Raw genomic sequence first — 19,862 nt, forward strand, 5'->3', positions numbered from 1 at the left:
ACACATTGGTTGCATGTTTTACATCTTCATTAGTAGAATGCTGTATAAGGAAAAATTGGGTACAGTCAAACCTCAAATCGTGGCTTAGTAAATGACTGACTCTATTTTAATGAATGGTTTCATGATAGGAATATTAACAGATAGATAATTATATGTAGTTCATCATTTTTAAATTATCACAAGAACATTAATTGCATATGAATAATATATTTAAAATGCAAAGTTTTCTTGGGCTTAAACGTTTCAAGGACTTGGATAGAATACAATAAACTGATTCTAATTTTCGAGAAACTTAGATGGACTAGGACGAAAATTGTCCAATCACAGTGCAGCTTTTTCTATGGCTAAGCTTTTGATGAAAAACTTTGATAGTGACAAATGATGACATGGACCAAGTTTACCTGGTAGATGTTTGACATGAAAATCTTTGATAGTGACAACACGCGACTTGGACCAAGTTTTCCTTGTCAAAGAAAACTTAGATCAAGTTTACTTTGGGGCACAGGACGTTTGTGCTTTTTTACCTGTAACACGATAGAATATTTGCGCTTCAAACACTAATAGGGACATTTGCGCCTTAAATTTGGATACACCTGTATCAAATTGATCGGTCATTTTTTCTATAGTTGTTTTCTGTAACCTTGATGAGTTATAATCAATTATTTCATAGTGCATTTCTTCCAACCCCCCCCCCCCCCCCCCCCCCCCCCCCCCCCCCCCCTTAACCCAACCTCAGTGATTTGTGATTTTATATTGTTCACTCTTGTGTTTTGTGTATCGTTGTTTGTCTTTTCGTCTTTTTTCGTTTATGAAATGGCATTTTCAGTTTGTTTTTGACATATGATGTTGAATGTCCGGACAGGGACAGTCTATACTGGTAAGTATAGAAAGTCCCTGGTCCGGACAATCAGGATCTTTCGCCTTACTTTTTTAACTGTTGTACGTACATCCGTCACGTTAAATGAATAATGAATAGATAAAAAACATTTATTAAATGTATGACTTTTCCGAAAACCAAAAAGAGATAAATTAGGTGTAGCATAAAATATTTTCTTGGTCCTGAGACTATTATAATAGCTCGATACACAGAAAATATATGTTCTGCTCTTTGGTCGGGTTGTTGTCTCTTTGACATTCCCCATTTCCATTCTCAATTTTATGACATATATCTATCAATAAAGTAAAGTAAAGTAAAGTAATCTTTATTTAAAGTCGGGTTGCATATATACATAATAACAAAGAACATGAGCTCTTAAAAGAGCTCTTTAACCGACTAAGTCAATAAATCAGCTTTTGACTTATTGGAATAACAGTCTTTGAAAATCAGCAATATGATTCGTGATAGGCATAGGTCAATGTCACCATGTCATTTTATCTGAAAAGAAGGAAAAAAAACAGTAATTGCACTCGCTATAACAAAAGATGAAGTATTCCTTGACGACAACTAAAGTCACGTCGCATACAACGTGATCCTATTGATTTTTAATGCAAAACGCGATCATATCATTAGTATTAATTATTCAACTCATCAGGTAAGAAGGACAGAATTTTCTATCAAGTTAAACTGTAAGTAAAATATCTTTTTTTTAAATAGATAAAAAATTAAATAAATAAAAAGAATTGAGAATTAACAAATACACGTCAAGTAAAATATTTTGTAAATTCGTTTTTTTTTTTATATATATGTATGGAATTTTTAATAGTTATGAAGATATCCTTTAGCTTTATGTTCCGATATAGCTTATGCCTTCTCATTAAATAATTCATAGTTGGTGGCTATGTTAAATGCATCTTATAGAAGATAAAGGTTATAGCAGATTCAGTTTTAAAGTCTACCTCATATCTTGGCCTACATCTAGAAATTGACAATTAAGGTCGGGCGAGAAACAAAACTCCGCAACAAAAGAAATTATTTGTGAACTTTACATTTCTATGTAGCATCATTCTAACAAAGCCCCAGTGCAAATGGAGAATATATCTCCCAGTTGATAAGATAGTCCAGAGCATGCATTTTCTAGCATGATTTCCATGATAGAACGTTGTAGCGATTGAACTGGTAAAGTTGAAAACATCTTTCGAATGTGAAGGACGCTATGATTAGTTTTTGGCCATTGTGGATGATGACGACGGATATTTTCCAACTGTCGAAACCACAACCTCGTCTTCTTTACTGCCTCGGATGTGACCTAATTAGGTTAATCACAGGTTTTGTGTTTACATGAGCAAAACAACGGATGCCACATGTCGGGCGCACATGAGCTCACCTTTGGTTTTTGGATGGGCTCTTGATTCTCGATCTTTAGTTTTATTTGTTGTGGCCGAGTTTGTGTACTGTTGTTTGTCTTATTGCCGTTTTTCGATTATTTTTAGCTAAGTAAACCAATGTAAATATGATGTTTTACTCATATCATCTTTTCGCTGATTATGCCGATGAAAATGTTCTTTGTTAAAATTGAGAATAGAAACGGGGAATATGTCAAACAGACAACAACCAGATCAAAGAGCAGACAACAGCCGAAGGCCATCAATGGGTCTTCAATGCAGCGAGAAACTCTCTCACCCGGAGGTGTGCTTCAGCTGACCCCTACACACAAATGTTTACTAGTTCAGTGATAATGGACGTCATTCTAAACTCTGAAATAGTCGGCTTGTTTTTGCATATGTGTTTTGGGCTCCGCCCTGTTGGGATCGTGGTAACTGGAATTACGATGATCAGTTTAACACCAGTGAAACTTACTGCATATGCGTTATTGCCGCTAAAATAAAATGAAAATCAATAATTAATCAAGAAAAATGAGTACAGTACACTACTAATCATTTGCTGTTAGCGAATATTTTATTCTCATAAACATACATAGTTACAGAGAAATTAGTATACAATTATAATACAATAATAGTGCATGCGTAAATAAATATGGAAAAAGACAGTTCATTTAATTGTGTATGTTAAACACAATTTAACTAACCAGGGATAATACATGTTTAATGAATCTTGCTAGTTTTTCTAATACAATAATATCAGTTGATGAGAATAACTGAATAAATTTTGCAGCATTTGCATTTTTTTTAACAATATTTCGGTAACAATTTTTCCTTTCTGAGCTAAAAAAGTTACAAACTAAAACATAATGGTTTTCATCACCTATTTCATTTGAGTTACATACAATGCAGGTTCTTTCGTCTCTTTGAATTTCATGCCATCTGCCCGATTCAATGGGCAAACAGATGACAGCCACATCTGAATTTACATAAATAATACATAAGATATGAGGGTATTAATGACAAATAACGTTCAAAACAGAATTCCTTCTTAAATATTCTATAACAAATTGTTTTACTTGAATTAAAAATGTCAGACGACCATTCTTGCTTAAAACCACAATTATCAAAAATGCTTTTAACAAATTTCAACCATTTGCTTTCAAAACCATAATTCTCAAAATATACAAACAGCAATTTGTAAAGAATTGACGAGATTTTTTCCTCTTCACCATTTACTAATCTACACTAAAATTTTATCATTCGCATTTTAACTGTAAGCGAGATCGGAAATCGTCCGAGTTCTCCATAAATAATGCTATTTGGCGTTGTCTGCTTTAGGTTTAATATGATCTTGCAAAAACTCAAGTGTACTTTTTCTAAAACATCTAAATTTTCAAAACCCCAGATCTCTGAACTGTAAAGTAATACTGGTGAAATGGCTTTATCGAACATATCTAATTGACGTTCAATTGATAAATTATGTCTTCGACATTTTTTAATAAACTATATATTGCTTTTGTTCCCTGGTCTCTCAAATATTTCTTGTGGTTAAAAAAGATCCACTTTTAGCAAAAAATACACCAAGATACTTGTAGTCTTTGACAATTTCTATTTCTTTATTACAAAAATATTTTTTTTCTTTTTAATTAAGCATACACTTGGTGTCAAGTTTAGAAATAATATCCAATTATTTAGACTGATTACAAAAATATCGCTGTGTAAATCATTTTTGTAATTGTTTTGTACTTTAGGTTGTACTTAGGTGGCCTGAGAAACAAATCTAGAATTTAAAACTGGTATCATATTGTTAAGTCCAAAGAGTATTAGTTAATGTGTATGCTTAAAAAAAGAAAAAAAAATTTGTAATAAAGAAATAGAAATTGTCAAAGACTACAAGTATCTTGGTGTATTTTTTGCTAAAAGTGGATCTTTTTTAACCACAAGAAATATTTGAAAGGCTTGTTTAGGGGGTATCAATATCCCATAGCCCATTAAGTTTTTATCTCAATATCCCGTATCCCTATAATGTTTACCCCTAATATCCCAATAAATATTTTTTACAAATATCCCATATCCCTAAAACTATTTTGAAATATCCCAAAAAATCAATATAAATTCATTTTTTCCCCTCATCATCACAACGTCAACAATTTTGACTCTGGGAAAACAAACTGTGTTAAAGGAAATTTAGTGCATACTTCTAGTGTTAAATAAGAATATACAATGTATGTGTCCAAAAGATGAAGTGTTCCATCTTAGAGCCTTGTATAACAATCTCTTTTTATGTGAGGTTAAACGATAAATTTAGTGTAAGGGGTCTAATTTCGGACTTTTTTTTTTAATTGTTCAAACCGTGATGCATATGACTGTAAAATATAATTTTGATAGCATTCTTCTTTCATTGATAAGAAACTTCATCCTGCACGTTAACCTATGTTGGAAAGAACAGAAGGACTCAACCCTGTCTCTTGTCCGAGATTGGCCTGACATCCAACGGCTGTTTTGCCAGACAAGCTGAGACTGTGGGACGTCAGAGCACGTCCATATCAAAAAGTGGATATTTAGCATGCAAGTTCAATAACTCAAAATTTAACACAAGAAAGCTTTTTGCTAATGTACCTACATTACACTTAACTGTTTCAATATTTTTACAGCAGGCAAAATTTGCACAGCCCTTGTATTGCAAAGAAATAACACAACATTTGACTCTGTGATCTTGAACTTTATGAATTACATAGATCCAAATATTTTTGTTACTTTTTTTTAATTTCCTTCCTCACAACACCAGTAATAGAAGAAAATATATTTATTTACATTGATTATTTAGTAATTATTCTTTATTAACATAGTTTATACAGCGAAATATCTACTTTTTGATATGGGACGTGCTCTGACGTCCCTCGGCCCCAGCTTGTCTTGCAAAACAGCCGTTGCACATCAGAGCAATCTGTGAAACGTGGAGACCTCTGAAGATCCTCGCCACGCCATGTAAAAAATAAGAGGTAAAACACTAGAAAATATCCTGTAATCATATAAAGCATCATAACAAATAAAAACATTGACAACAATAAGTCTTAACTCATCAGATGGGTACATCTAACAAAAATCTATGATTATTTCAAGAAAATTATCAATGCATATGAGCATATAATATAAAAAAAAAGATGTGGTATGATTGCCAATGAGACAACTCTTCACAAGAGACCATATGACACAGAAATTAACCACTATAGGTCACCGTACGACCTTCAACAATGAGCAAAGCTCATACCTCATAGTTAGCTATAAAAAGACCTGAAATGACAAATGTAGAACAATTCAAAAGAGAAAACTAACGGCCTAATTTATGTATAAAAAAATGAACAAAAAACAAATATGTAACACAGCAACAAACGACAACCACTGAATTAAAGACTCCTGATTTTGTACAGGCACATACATACATAATGTGGCGAGGTTAAACATGTTAGCGGGATCCCAACCCTCCCCTTAACCTGGGACAGTCGTGTAACAGTACAACATAAGAACGAACTATAGAAATCAGTTGTCGTTGAAAAAGGCTTAACTCATCAGATGGATAGAAATAGAAATACATCTAACAAAAACAGCCTGAGTGGACGTGACCGAGTACTTGTACATCCCATCAACAAAAAGACACTAAGTGCAGATCTGAGAGTACTTGCAGTTACTGACAGCTAGTTCAAAGCCAATTACAACTAATAAAAAGTAATGCATCTGAGACTAAATTATCAATCATTACACATCCAGCATCCAATGGCACGGTAAACAACATCTCCGTAAAAATGAGGATGTGCTATCCCGTTTGAAATAAATTTTCTACAGGTAGAACCAAACTTCAAAACCAAATCTAGAATTTAGTAAAGATTTGAAGTGATTTGTGGTAACGAAATCCCTGACTTAATATTATTTACCAGTAATACATAGATTTCGTTCATTAAAATCCAAAACGTTACAACAGACACGAGCATAGCGGAGGTGTTGTGATATACAAACACTATAAGATAGTGCCAAAGCAAAAAAAGGAAAATTAACAATAAGGAACGAAGTATGGAAAGCAAACCAAATACTTTTAAAATTATCAGTACATATGAGCATATAAATATCGAAAACAGATCAATACTTTTCGCCTGGGTTTGGATGACTTTTAAATAAAACGACCATTAACTCAATTAAAATCAACAAAGCACTAAAATGACCTTTAACTTTTTTGGGCAATTTTATCAAGTGAGATGTAAATATTTCTGTACTTTACTTTTAAATTCCACTTATTTTTTTCATGTTAAAAATTCAATATCCTTATAAATGCATCAATATCCCATATCCCATTTACTTTTAGGACAAATATCCCATATCCCTAAAATTAAAATGGCAAATATCCCGTATCCCAATATACCCTATATAAGCCTCTTTAATAGGCCAAAGACATTTTGGAACAAGCTCGGTTGTTTTCAATCGGCGCTGAAGGAAAACTTTTCTTTTAATTAATTCCACTTTATAAACATGCGAAAATTTAAACATGCAAATTCAAAAACACTTAACTTTGACACACATGATAAGTATGATGTACTTGAAGATTCATAAGTTCCGACAGACATATAATTACACTGGCGGATCTAGAAATTTTCAGAAGTTGCGTCCCACTGACTGCCTAAGAGGGGGCCCGCTCCAGTCACGCTTCAGTGATTCCCTATATAAGCAACCAAATGTTTTCCCAAAAGGGGGGGGCCTTGCCCCTTGCCCCCCTTAAATCCGCCTTTGATTTTTTTAATAGGCCAAAGACATTTTGGAACAAGCTCGGTTGTTTTCAATCGGCGCTGAAGGAAAACTTTTCTTTTTAATTAATTCCACTCTATAAACATGCGAAAATTTAAGCATGCAAATTCAAAAACAATTAACTTTGACACACATAATAAGTATGATGTACTTGACTCGAGATTCATAAGTTCCGACAGAGACATATAATTACACTGGCGGATCTAGAAATTTTCAGAAGTGGCGTCCCACTGACTGCCTAAGAGGGGGCCCGCTCCAGTCACGCTTCAGTGATTCCCTATATAAGCAACCAAATGTTTTCCCAAAAAAGGGAGCCCTTGCCCCTTGCCTTTCAATCCGCCTCTGAATTATACATGTATGTCTCTGGTTCCGACAAATGTTTCATTAGAGATAAAATTCAACCCCCTACTTTCAATAAATTATTTACATATATCAAGAAAAAAATGAACCTTCTTTTCAACTAATAGAAATCATGAAATACTTAATCCCCCTACATTTTGACCAACCTTTCCCAGGTAAATCATGATAAGTACTTCTCTCAGTGATATTGGAAATTCCGGTTCTGTATATGCATATCTATCTCCGGAGTTGTGTTTGATATTTTAAGCAATTAACCACTTCCTGTTTATTTTTCTTTGGCTTTTCCTTTATTTTTTGTGCTGATTTTCTGATTACAATATATTTGACATGATCGAATGTTATTATCAGACAACAACACGTCAACTAATGTTACAATTATCTGAGTGTATTTTTGGAGTGTAAAGTTCGTAATGTCAAAAGGTTTGGACAGTCCCCTTAAATTAGTTTTATATACATTTTTATTTTTAAGAAAAAAAAAAAAACAAAATGGGATGTTCTTTTGTATTGCAAACTCATTATTTTTTTTTTGGTAGCAAAAATGTTTAAACAGATTTTGTACCACAGGCACTTGTTTCTATCCATGGGAAGGTTGACTATATATTATTTTATTTACTGTAACTACAATTAATGTACATGTAAAACATAGCTCTTTATCCAGCCTTATACAGGTTGGGCTCAAGTCATAATTATTTGGACTAATTTATGGTATGAAATATACAAAAGTGCACCTTTTATGAATCATGTACCTGTGATAAAAATGTTCTACATATATGATAGCAAGTGTTTCTATTACTATTAGCTAAAAATCAAGCTAATTTCAGATCCAATTCCTTTGTTCACCAATTCATACCTTGAACATCAATAATGAGATGTCAAAAATATAAGTTAACCACATGGGCATTTAAATATAATGAATAGAAATTTTCAACAGAAGTGAAAATAATTCAGTTATGGTCAGTAACCATGGTAACATGTACACCTGGAGCATGCAGCTTGATCAAATGATTCCTAAACAATTTATTTTTTTTATTTTTTGAGTTCTAGAAAAAACAACGAATCACTTATTCATGTTGTGCTGTTCCTGAAATACTTTAAGTAATTACATGAATTGAAATAGAAAAGGGAAGTCCCTGTTAAATTGCATTTTTTTTAAGGGTTTTTCCTGAAGACAGGGAATACCCCACTTTTTCTGACTTGAGCCAAACCGGTTCCATGTATAAATGACATCACAAGATAATTTGAAAAAAAAGAGTTCATTGTCTCAAGTTGCAAAAATTGTTCAAGTTGATTAACAAATAACTGAAAGTGTAAATTCATGTTATGTTTTAGGAGATGCTAAGGAGCTGAACATGCCACCACAAGATTTTAATAATCGACATGGGAATGTTTCTGTCCATTGGTTCCGGCATGGTCTACGTCTTCATGACAACCCAGCCCTCTTGGAAGCACTGAAGAATTGTACAGAGTTCTATCCTATATTTATTTTTGATGGAGAAGTTGCAGGTACTTAATAATTTGAGATTTACCTTAAAGTTACCATACATAGTGGGTCTCATTAGGGTCTAAGCGTGACACAGGATTGCCGATTATTTGTTTATAGTGACATGTGAAAGTCAAATTATCATGCCATGAAAACTGGAAATGAAGTCTAGCGGGACACAGGAAATTACCCAAAAAACGAGAATTGCTTACATACATGACATACATAGTGTAAGCAGGATACGGGAATCTGACAAAATTAATTACCTAATATATATGTATTACAAATAAGAAATTTTACCTGCAAAATTGGTCATCCAGAATAGGGGGTGGGTCTGACCTGCAAAATTGGTCAAGGGAATGGAAGGTGGGTTTGACCTACAAAATTGGTCAAGGAAATGGAAGGTGGGTCTGACCTGCTAAATTGGTCAAGGAAATGGAAGGTGACTTGGGTCAGCAAAATTTGTCAGTCAGAAAGAAAGCTAGGTTTCTGGCTTTTACTTGAAAAAGGATTACCAGTATGTTGGTTAGCAAAATTTTGTGTGCAATGGATCACCTACTAACTCATTAAACAGTTGATACAAGGATTTCTAAGCAAGCACAGAATGTTCAAATATATATGGCATTGTATTAAACATCTCAATTCCTAGCATAAATCAAGCAAACACCAGGGATCACCTCAGAAAAAAATTGAATAATTATAATTTAAATCTTTTGCAATACTGGTACTCTTTCTTATTTTTTAATGATAACAAATATTTTTATTCAATCATTTCCTGATATATAAATACCTAAGTAGCCAAGCTTGCATACTTAGGGACCCTGTATTTTAAACAGCCTCAATACTGGTACTTATAAATCCATTGCTCATGATTATTTGTGGGAAAAAAACAAAACAACCAAAACAATTTTTGACAGACCAAATTCAAGTACGTATTTACTATGAACATGATGAAGGTATATGCATAGATGGGACATTGGTTCTACATATTTTTTACTTGGATATTGGCTACAATGTGAGTATTTATGCACTTATAACATCAGTTCATAATTTAAGTATTGAACATTTTTTCAGCAGAAAAGACTGGAATTTTGAAATAATCTGGCCTATAATTGCATTTGAACTTTGGTGGAAAATTGTCTCGGTGCTTATCACATCTCCTTATTTTTATCATGTTTATATTAGAGTTTATCCATTTGATTCTATATTCACATGTGTTACTAATCTTCAACTTAACTTTTTTTAAGGTACCAAGCATGTCGCATTTAATCGAATGCGGTTTTTAATCGAAAGCCTGGAAGATCTAGATAGGAATTTGAGAAAATTTGGTGGTCGACTGTATGTTTTCCATGGTCAGCCTGTGGACATTTTGACCAATCTATTCAAGGTACTTTTAAAAAATAATTATCAAACTATAAACCAATACTTCAAGTTTGTAATTTACATAAAAATGTAGATAATCTAGATTTATAAATATTCATTGAATATATACCAATTTTCACAGATTTCATGAGTACAGCAGAACCACAAATTTGAATCCTTTTAGAATTTCAAATTTTCTAAAGGAATTTATGCAGACTTTGCCAAAACCACAAAATTGAATATTAATGTAAACATGGTACATGTAAATGCAAGTTTTCCTTAACCCACAAAAATAGGTGAATCCACAGTAATTTAAATTGTGTGCTTATTCTTTGAATTTCATCTGATGACCAAGGTTTTACAAACAGCCATATTTGCCAACATGACCTAATGTGAAAGGACAAGGAAAGAAAGGGTTGATTAGGATTAAGGTCCCAATTTTTTTTAACAGAAATAAATGTTATATCAATAATAGTGCAATCATTCTAGAACTATGAACTCTTGTCTAGTATGTGTTAAGCTGCCACAAATTTCAAACACTGTAACATGGTCTTCATCAACAACATTTTTTTACATACCAACCCAAGATCTGATATATATTTATTAGAAACATAAGATATAATTATAACTGTTAAGTTCTTAAAGAAAATGACCAACTGCTCACACTGCTAATAAAGTAAAATTTCCCAGCAGAAAAATTGATTTCCCAGCAGACAATGTGATATATCTTTGTCAATTTTGGAGACAGAATGAATACTGAGGATTTATTTACTTTCACAGATACCAATTTTGGTGGATTGAGGAAACTTGTATTTTCGTGGACATTAAATTTCATGGTTTTGCCTTGAACATTTGAATTCGTGGTTACCCTGTTTTCACAAAATCCACGAAAAGTGGTATCCACCAAAGATTAATGAATCCACAATAGATATTAGTGTTAAAAGACATGTACTCTAATTAAAAAAAACCCAATTAATGTCATGTTGACCTCTGCATATCATTTTTTTTGTTTTTGTGTTGTCTGCTTGAAATGATGTACATGTACATGTATACAACATACACATCATATGAAAAAAAAATTAAATTGTAAATGTGCATCAATTAACCCATTGTATTTTGAAAACCAATGTGCAACAAATGCTACATGATCATCAGATTCTTAGTTTCTGTAAAGTACTGTGTATTCATTTATTTTCCTGAGTATCAATTTTCATGGATTACCAAAGAAAACTGGCATTTTCGTGAATATTTAATTTCATGGTTTTGACAAAGTCTGTAGTCATTCCTTTAGAAAATTTGAAATTCGTTGAAAGTTTAAATTCATGATTCCACTGTACCCATGAAATCCACGAAAATTGATTTCCAACAAATATTTATGATTTCATAATAAAAGTCTAAAAATTTGTTATATTTCTCATTGATGTATTGCTCATATATTTTCTGTTACGAATGGGGTGTAACTTTGCATTTCTCATATATTTTCTGCTAGGAATGGGGTGTGACTTTGCATTTCTCATATATTTTCTGCTAGGAATAGGGTGTAACTTTGACTTTCTCATTTATTTTCTACTAGGAATGGGGTGTGACTTTGCATTTCTCATTTATTATCTGCTAGGAATGGGGTTTAACTTTACATTTCTCATATATTCTCTGCTAGGAATGGGGTGTTACTTTGCATTTCTCATATATTTTCTGCTAGGAATGGGTTGTGACTTTGCATTTCTCATATATTTTCTGCTAGGAATGGGGTGTTACTTTGCATTTCTCATTTTTTATCTGCTAGGAATGGGGTGTGACTTTGCATTTCTCATTTATTTTCTACTAGGAATGGGGTGTGACTTTGCATTTCTCATTTATTTTCTACTAGGAATGGGGTGTGACTTTGCATTTCTCATTTATTTTCTACTAGGAATGGGGTGTGACTTTGCATTTCTCATTTATGTTCTACTAGGAATGGGGTGTGACTTTGCATTTCTCATTTATTTTCTACTAGGAATGGGGTGTGACTTTGCATTTCTCATTTATGTTCTGCTAGGAATGGGGTGTGACTTTGCATTTCTCATTTATTTTCTACTAGGAATGGGGTGTGACTTTGCATTTCTCATTTATTTTCTACTAGGAATGGGTTGTAACTTTGGATTTCTCATTGATTTCCTGCTAGGAATGGGTTGTAACTTTGCATTTGTCATTTATTTTCTGCTAGGAATGGGGTGTGTTACTTTGCATATCTCATTTATTTTCTACTAGGAATGGGGTGTGACAAAACTAACATTTGAGCAGGACCCTGAAGCTGTGTGGAAACAAAGAGATGATGCTGTAAAAGAACTTTGTGAGAAAAAGGAAATAGAATGTGTTGAAAGAGTATCCCATACCCTTTATGAACCAATGAAGTATGTATTGACAATCAAAATAAATTTTTGCAATGTTTTTATTATTGTGAAAATTGCAATGGAATGGTGGTACAATGTAGGTCAATAGTATTTGGTATGCAATTGTATTAGTATTGGCACAACTCATTTCATAATACAGTGAAACCTGTTTAAACCGAACTTCTTTGGGACTTAAGATTTTGTTTGGTTTTGGCCAATGTTCAATTTATCAGGTTCTCAATGCACATAAATTGACATGACGGTACTTACTAACATGTTTAGTTTATACAGCTTTTCTGTTTATACAGGATTTGGTTTAGTCAGGTTTCACTGTAGATGATTTGGCCATGCATGCCATGTCAGTCATAGTCTATTGACTTTGAAACTTTTGCCTAGGTATTTTTTACTTTACATGTACATGTATTAGTTTGTGATATAGGTCAGTTTTAGGGGAACTATTAGTGGTAGGTAAATGATATTTTTTATGCTAATTGCAGATGTACTAACACTGGCACATCTCATTTCCATGGAGATTTTTTGCTTACATGTATATAAAAAATCATAGAAAAGAATAATATCATGCCAGGTCTAATATACATTTTTTTTACAGAATCATAGTATATAGATATTTTATATGCAACTATCTGTTTTATTACCTAATACATACCGAGTCAGTTCTAACAAACTCTTAATAATAAAGCACATGAAAGTAACAACTGTATTTTAAAATTATAATGTGTAAGGAGCGTATACATGTACAACCAATACTTTAGTAATTCAATAAAACAGACATGAAATCAGAGTAATTTAAATGACAAGAAATCATTAAAAGTCAACTCAAAACATTTTGGTAACAATACTCTCTGAGAACATTCACCGACATTTTGATCATAACACTTGGCGTCTGTCGTCCGGAGTCTGTCATCTGGCGTCCGTCATCTGTAAACTTTTACAAAAATCTTCTCCTCTGAAACTACTAAATTTAACCAAACTTGGCCACAATCATCATTGGGGTATCTAGTTTTAAAAATGTGTCCAATGACCCCACCAACCTACCAAGATGGCCACCATGGCTAAAAATAGAACATAGGGGTAAAATGCAGTTTTTATACGACCGCAAAATTTGAAAAAATTTTCGTCGTATATTGCTATCACGTTGGCGTTTTTTGCACTCTAACTTTAGTAAAAGTGAATGGAAATCTATGAAATTTTAACACAAGGTTTATGACCACAAAAGGAAGGTTGGTTTTGATTTTGGGAGTTTTGGTCCCAACAGTTTAGGAATTAGGGGCCAAAAAGGGCCCAAATAAGCATTTTCTTGGTTTTCGCACTATAACTTTAGTTTAAGTTAATAGAAATCTATGAAATTTTGACACAAGGTTTATGACCACAAAAGAACGGTTGGGATTGATTTTGGGAGTTTTGGTTTCAACAGTTTAGGAATTAAGGGGCCAAAAAAGGGCCCAAATAAGCATTATTCTTGGTTTTCGCACAATAACTTTAGTTTAAGTAAATAGAAATCAATGAAATTTAAACACAATATTAATGACTACAAAAGGAAGGTTGGTATTGATTTTGGGAGTTTAGGTCCCAACAGTTTAGGAATTAGGGGCCAAAAAGGGACCCAAATAAGCATTTTTCTTGGTTTTTCGCACCATAACGTTAGTATAAGTAAATAGAAATCTATGAAATTTAAACACAAGGTTTATGACCATAAAAGGAAGGTTGGTATTGATTTTGGGAGTTTTGGTCCCAACATAATAAGGGGCCCAAAGGGTCCAAAATTAAACTTTGTTTGATTTCATCAAAATTGAATAATTGGGGTTCTTTGATATGCCGAATCTAACTGTCATGACTGTGTATGTAGATTCTTAACTTTTGGTCCCGTTTTTAAATTGGTCTACATTAAGGTCCAAAGGGTCCAAAATTAAACTTAGTTTGATTTTGACAAAAAATGAATCAGTTAGGTTCTTTGATATGCTGAATCTAAAAATGTACTTAGATTCTTGATTATTGGCCCAGTAGTTTTCAAGTTGGTCCAAATCGGGGTCCAAAATTAAACTTTGTTTGATTTCATCAAAAATTGAATAAATGGGGTTCTTTGATATACCAAATCTAACTGTGTATGTAGATTCTTCATTTTTGGTCCTGTTTTCAAATTGGTCTACACTAAAGTCCAAAGGGTCCAAAATTAAACTTAGTCTGATTTTAACAAAAATTGAAATCTTGGGGTTCTTTGATATGCTGAATCCAAAAATGTACTTAGATTTTTTTATTATGGGCCCAGTTTTCAAGTTGGTCCAAATCAGGATCTAAAATTATTATATTAAGTATTGTGCAATAGCAAGTCTTTTCAATTGCACAGTATTGCGCAATGGCAAGAAATATCTAATTGCACAATATTGTGAAATAGCAAATTTTTTTTAATTAGAGTTATCTTTCTTTGTTCAGAATAGTAAGCAAAAAATATCTAATTGCAAAATATTGTGCAATAGCAAGATTTTTTTTTAATTGGAGTTATCTTTCTTTGTCCAGAATCAACTTAAATCTTTGTTATATACAATATACAATGTATATTCACTTTTTACTACCAACTGATAAATTAAAATAATCTTTACCATTCAGTGATAACAAGCAGTTTTTTTACATCTTAATATTTTATGATGTATTTAAATGAGTAGTTATTGTTGCAAACTCCATTAGAAATTTTAATTGAGATTAGTTTTGGAATAAGGGAAAGGGGGATGTGATTAAAAAAATTGGATTCAATTTTTCTCATTTGAAATTTCATAAATAAAAAAGAAAATTTCTTCAAACATTTTTTTGAGAGGATTAATATTCAACAGCATAGTGAATTGCTCTAAGAGAAAACAAAAATTTTAAGTTCATTAGAACACATTCATTCTGTGTCAGAAACCTATGCTGTGTCAACTATTTAATCACAATCCAAATAAAGAGCTGAATCCAGCTTGAATGTTGTGTCCATACTTGCCCCAACCATTCAGGGTTCAACCTCTGCGGTCGTATAAAGCTACGCCCTGCGGAGCATCTGGTTGGCTTATATCTCTGAAACTAAAGCATTTAGAGCAAATCTGACATGGGGGTAAAATTGTTTTTCAGGTCAAGATCTATCTTCAGAAGAATCAGACAACCCGTTGTTGGGTTGCTGCCCCTGAATTGGTAATTTTAAGAAAATTTTGCTGTTTTTGGTTATTATCTTGAATATTATTATAGATAGAGATAAACTGTAGACAGCAATAATGTTCAGCAAAGTAAGATCTACAAAAAAGTCAACATGACCAAAATGGTCAATTGACCCCTAAACGAGTTATTGCCCTTTATATTAAATTTTTGTCAATTTTTTGTCAATTTTTGTAATCTTTTACAAAAATCTTTTCCTCTAAAACTACTTAGACAAATTTAACCAATCTTGTCCACAATTATCATTAGAGAATCTAGTTTGAAAAAATGTGTCCAATGACCCGGCGAGGTGAACCAAGATGGCCAACATGGCTAGAAATAGTACATATGGTAAAATGCAGTTTTGGGCTAAAATCTCAATGTAAAGCTAAGTAAGACGTACAAATAAGTCAACATGATCAAAATGGTCAATTGACCCCTTAAGGAGTTATTGCCCATTATAGTCAGCTTTTAACAATTTTCATAAATTTTGTATTTCTTGTAAAATTTTACAAAATATTTTAACTACTAGGATAGATTCATAGGTTCATAATAGATAGCAATAATTGTAAGCAGCAAGAATGTTCAGTAAAGTAAGATCTACAAACACATCACCATCACCAAAACACAATTTTGTCATGAATCCATTTTTGTCCTACGTTTATGATATGCATGTAGACCAAGGTGAGCGACACAGGCTCTTTAGAGCCTCTAGTTTGTATTTCTAGCGTCCCTTTTCTCGAGTAAATCATTTAAGTCTCCATCATCAACATTTGCAAACCTCTCCATCGCGGAAATTATTTAATTTGCAGACGATCAAAACAATAAACCCAAGAACGTTTAAAAGACCCAATTTGATTGGACAACATGAATACCTTTCAATTAATCAGATTTCAGAATAAGAGCTTGAGGACATAACAGGTCAGTGCAATAGACTGCACACAGGTGCAATAGAATGATAATTTCCAGTGCAATAGACCATGGAACAAAAAATGGCAGAAAAATAGCAAATAATATAGAAATATTAATAAAACAGTAAAATACTCTTTATTAGGTAATAAGAATAAGTATTGACATTATAACATGCCACCTCTAATGTCCAATTTTAATATTACAGAGTTATAGAAAAGAATGATGGTCAGCCACCTCTAACCTACAGTCTATTTAACTTAGTGGCATCTGCCCTTGGTGATCCTCCCCGACCAGTTTCTTACCCAGTGTTCCATAACATTGATCTTCCTGTTTACCCTGACCATGAGAAGAAGTTCGGCATACCAAAACCACAAACTGTGGGTAGGTATATATAATGCATAGCATACCTGACAACTTTTCAAAATGCCCATGGGGTTTTTACATGCAAGATGGCTCTTATAGTCCTCCAAAACCTTCAAGGGGGCTTTCAAGTATATTTTAATGTTGTTTTGGGCTTCTTTATACTTTTACAAGCCTATAGCCATTGCTAAATTGATTGATTTGTTTAAAAATGTGGACAAAATTGTTCTTTTAAATTTTCCATTTGGGAGCCTCCATGGAAGAAATCCCCCGCAAATAGTGACAGTTGGCAGGTATGGCAAAGCTGCTACTTTATTTTACAATTATTGTGTGTTTGTACCAGGGAGTTGCCAGTGTATAAGAAGAGAGGATCAAATTATCAGATAACTGATTTTTTATTGTTGATAAATATTTACAAATCAGTATTAAAGACCAATGCTTTCGAATTTAAGAGAATGCTCAATCAATTTCACTGTTTCAGAATCTATTGGTTGTTTCATTGTTTTTACCACAAAATGCAAATAATATGTACAGTTTTGGTTGAATTTTCCATGGTTTTTATACGACCGCAAAATTTGAAAAATTTTTCGTCGTATATTGCTATCACGTTGGCGTTGGCGTCGTCGGCGTCGTCGTCGTCGTCCGGCGTCCGAATACTTTTAGTTTTCGCACTATAACTTTAGTTTAAGTTAATAGAAATCTATGAAATTTTGACACAAGGTTTATGACCACAAAAGAACGGTTGGGATTGATTTTGGGAGTTTAGGCTTCAACAGTTTAGGAATTAGGGGCCAAAAAAGGGCCCAAATAAGCATTATTCTTGGTTTTCGCACAATAACTTTAGTTTAAGTAAATAGAAATCAATGAAATTTAAACACAATGTTAATGACTACAAAAGGAAGGTTGGTATTGATTTTGGGAGTTTATAAGGTCCCAACAGTTTAGGAATAAGGGGGCAAAAAGGGACCCAAATATGCATTTTTCTTGGTTTTCGCACCATAACGTTAGTATAAGTTAATAGAAATCTATGAAATTTAAACACAAGGTTTATGACCATAAAAGGAAGGTTGGTATTGATTTTGGGAGTTTTGGTCCCAACAGAATAAGGGGCCCAAAGGGTCCAAAATTAAACTTTGTTTGATTTCATCAAAATTGAATAATTGGGGTTCTTTGATATGCCGAATCTAACTGTCATGACTGTGTATGTAGATTCTTAACTTTTGGTCCCGTTTTCAAATTGGTCTACATTAAGGTCCAAAGGGTCCAAAATTAAACTTAGTTTGATTTTGACAAAAAATGAATCAGTTAGGTTCTTTGATATGCTGAATCTAAAAATGTACTTAGATTCTTGATTATTGGCCCAGTTTTCAAGTTGGTCCAAATCGGGGTCCAAAATTAAACTTTGTTTGATTTCATCAAAAATTGAATAAATGGGGTTCTTTGATATACCAAATCTAACTGTGTATGTATATTCTTCATTTTTGGTCCTGTTTTCAAATTGGTCTACACTAAAGTCCAAAGGGTCCAAAATTAAACTTAGTCTGATTTTAACAAAAATTGAAATCTTGGGGTTCTTTGATATGCTGAATCCAAAAATGTACTTAGATGTTTTATTATGAGCCCAGTTTTCAAGTTGGTCCAAATCAGGATCTAAAATTATTATATTAAGTATTGTGCAATAGCAAGTCTTTTCAATTGCACAGTATTGCGCAATGGCAAGAAATATCTAATTGCACAATATTGTGAAATAGCAAAAAAAAATTTAATTAGAGTTATCTTTCTTTGTCCAGAATAGTAAGCAAGAAATATCTAATTGCAAAATATTGTGCAATAGCAAGATTTTTTTTTAATTGGAGTTATCTTTCTTTGTCCAGAATCAACTTAAATCTTTGTTATATACAATATACAATGTATATTCACTTTTTACTACCAACTGATAAATTAAAATAATCTTTACCATTCAGTGATAACAAGCAGTTTTTTTACATCTTAATATTTTATGATGTATTTAAATGAGTAGTTATTGTTGCAAACTCCATTAGAAATTTTAATTGAGATTAGTTTTGGAATAAGGGAAAGGGGGGATGTGATTAAAAAAATTGGGTTCAATTTTTCTCATTTGAAATTTCATAAATAAAAAAGAAAATTTCTTCAAACATTTTTTTGAGAGGATTAATATTCTACAGCATAGTGAATTGCTCTAAGAGAAAACAAAAATTTTAAGTTCATTAGAACACATTCATTCTGTGTCAGAAACCTATGCTGTGTCAACTATTTAATCACAATCCAAATTTAGAGCTGAATCCAGCTTGAATGTTGTGTCCATACTTGCCCCAACCGTTCAGGGTTCAACCTCTGCAGTCGTATAAAGCTACGCGCTGCGGAGCATCTGGTTAATGTTGTGACAATCACCACTTTTTGGTGAAGTATTTTGAAAAAATCACCCAGAATGCATTAGATTCTGAAACAGTTAATTGAACACATCTACTCTACACATATATTAAAATGTGTTATAAGTGACAGAGAAAAGATGAAAATGCATTCTTTGTATACAAAATCACTGCATTTTTGTTGGAAATCATTGGTATTCCAGACAGAGGGTTAGGCTATGTCATGACATCTCCAGCTTCTGGACCCTCATATTCTTAAAAGGAAAATTCCGCACACAAATTTAAATAATGATTTAATCGTTTCTGTATAAATATGTCCATTAATGATAAGGCCAAAAGGTTTTTAATGTCATATTGTTGGTCTACAGTTTCAGAACGTGGAAAGTTTGGGTG

General features: G+C 32.7%; 1 protein-coding gene across 1 annotated transcript in view; it reads left to right on the plus strand.

Annotated features, from left to right (window-relative positions):
- The first annotated feature begins 7,669 nt into the window (after positions 1-7,669).
- The window catches only part of LOC139491395 (cryptochrome-1-like), a 28,330-nt gene continuing 16,137 nt past the window's right edge, over positions 7,670-19,862 (plus strand). The window contains exons 1-5 of the mRNA XM_071279065.1: positions 7,670-7,836; positions 8,746-8,919; positions 10,144-10,283; positions 12,506-12,648; positions 16,925-17,100. Of these exons, the coding sequence (XP_071135166.1) occupies positions 7,827-7,836; positions 8,746-8,919; positions 10,144-10,283; positions 12,506-12,648; positions 16,925-17,100 (643 nt within the window). The 5' untranslated portion in view covers positions 7,670-7,826. The remainder of the gene's footprint in view (positions 7,837-8,745; positions 8,920-10,143; positions 10,284-12,505; positions 12,649-16,924; positions 17,101-19,862) is intronic.

Source organism: Mytilus edulis, chromosome 10 (assembly GCF_963676685.1).
Source record: "Mytilus edulis chromosome 10, xbMytEdul2.2, whole genome shotgun sequence".
In the NCBI taxonomy this organism is placed as follows: domain Eukaryota; kingdom Metazoa; phylum Mollusca; class Bivalvia; order Mytilida; family Mytilidae; genus Mytilus; species Mytilus edulis.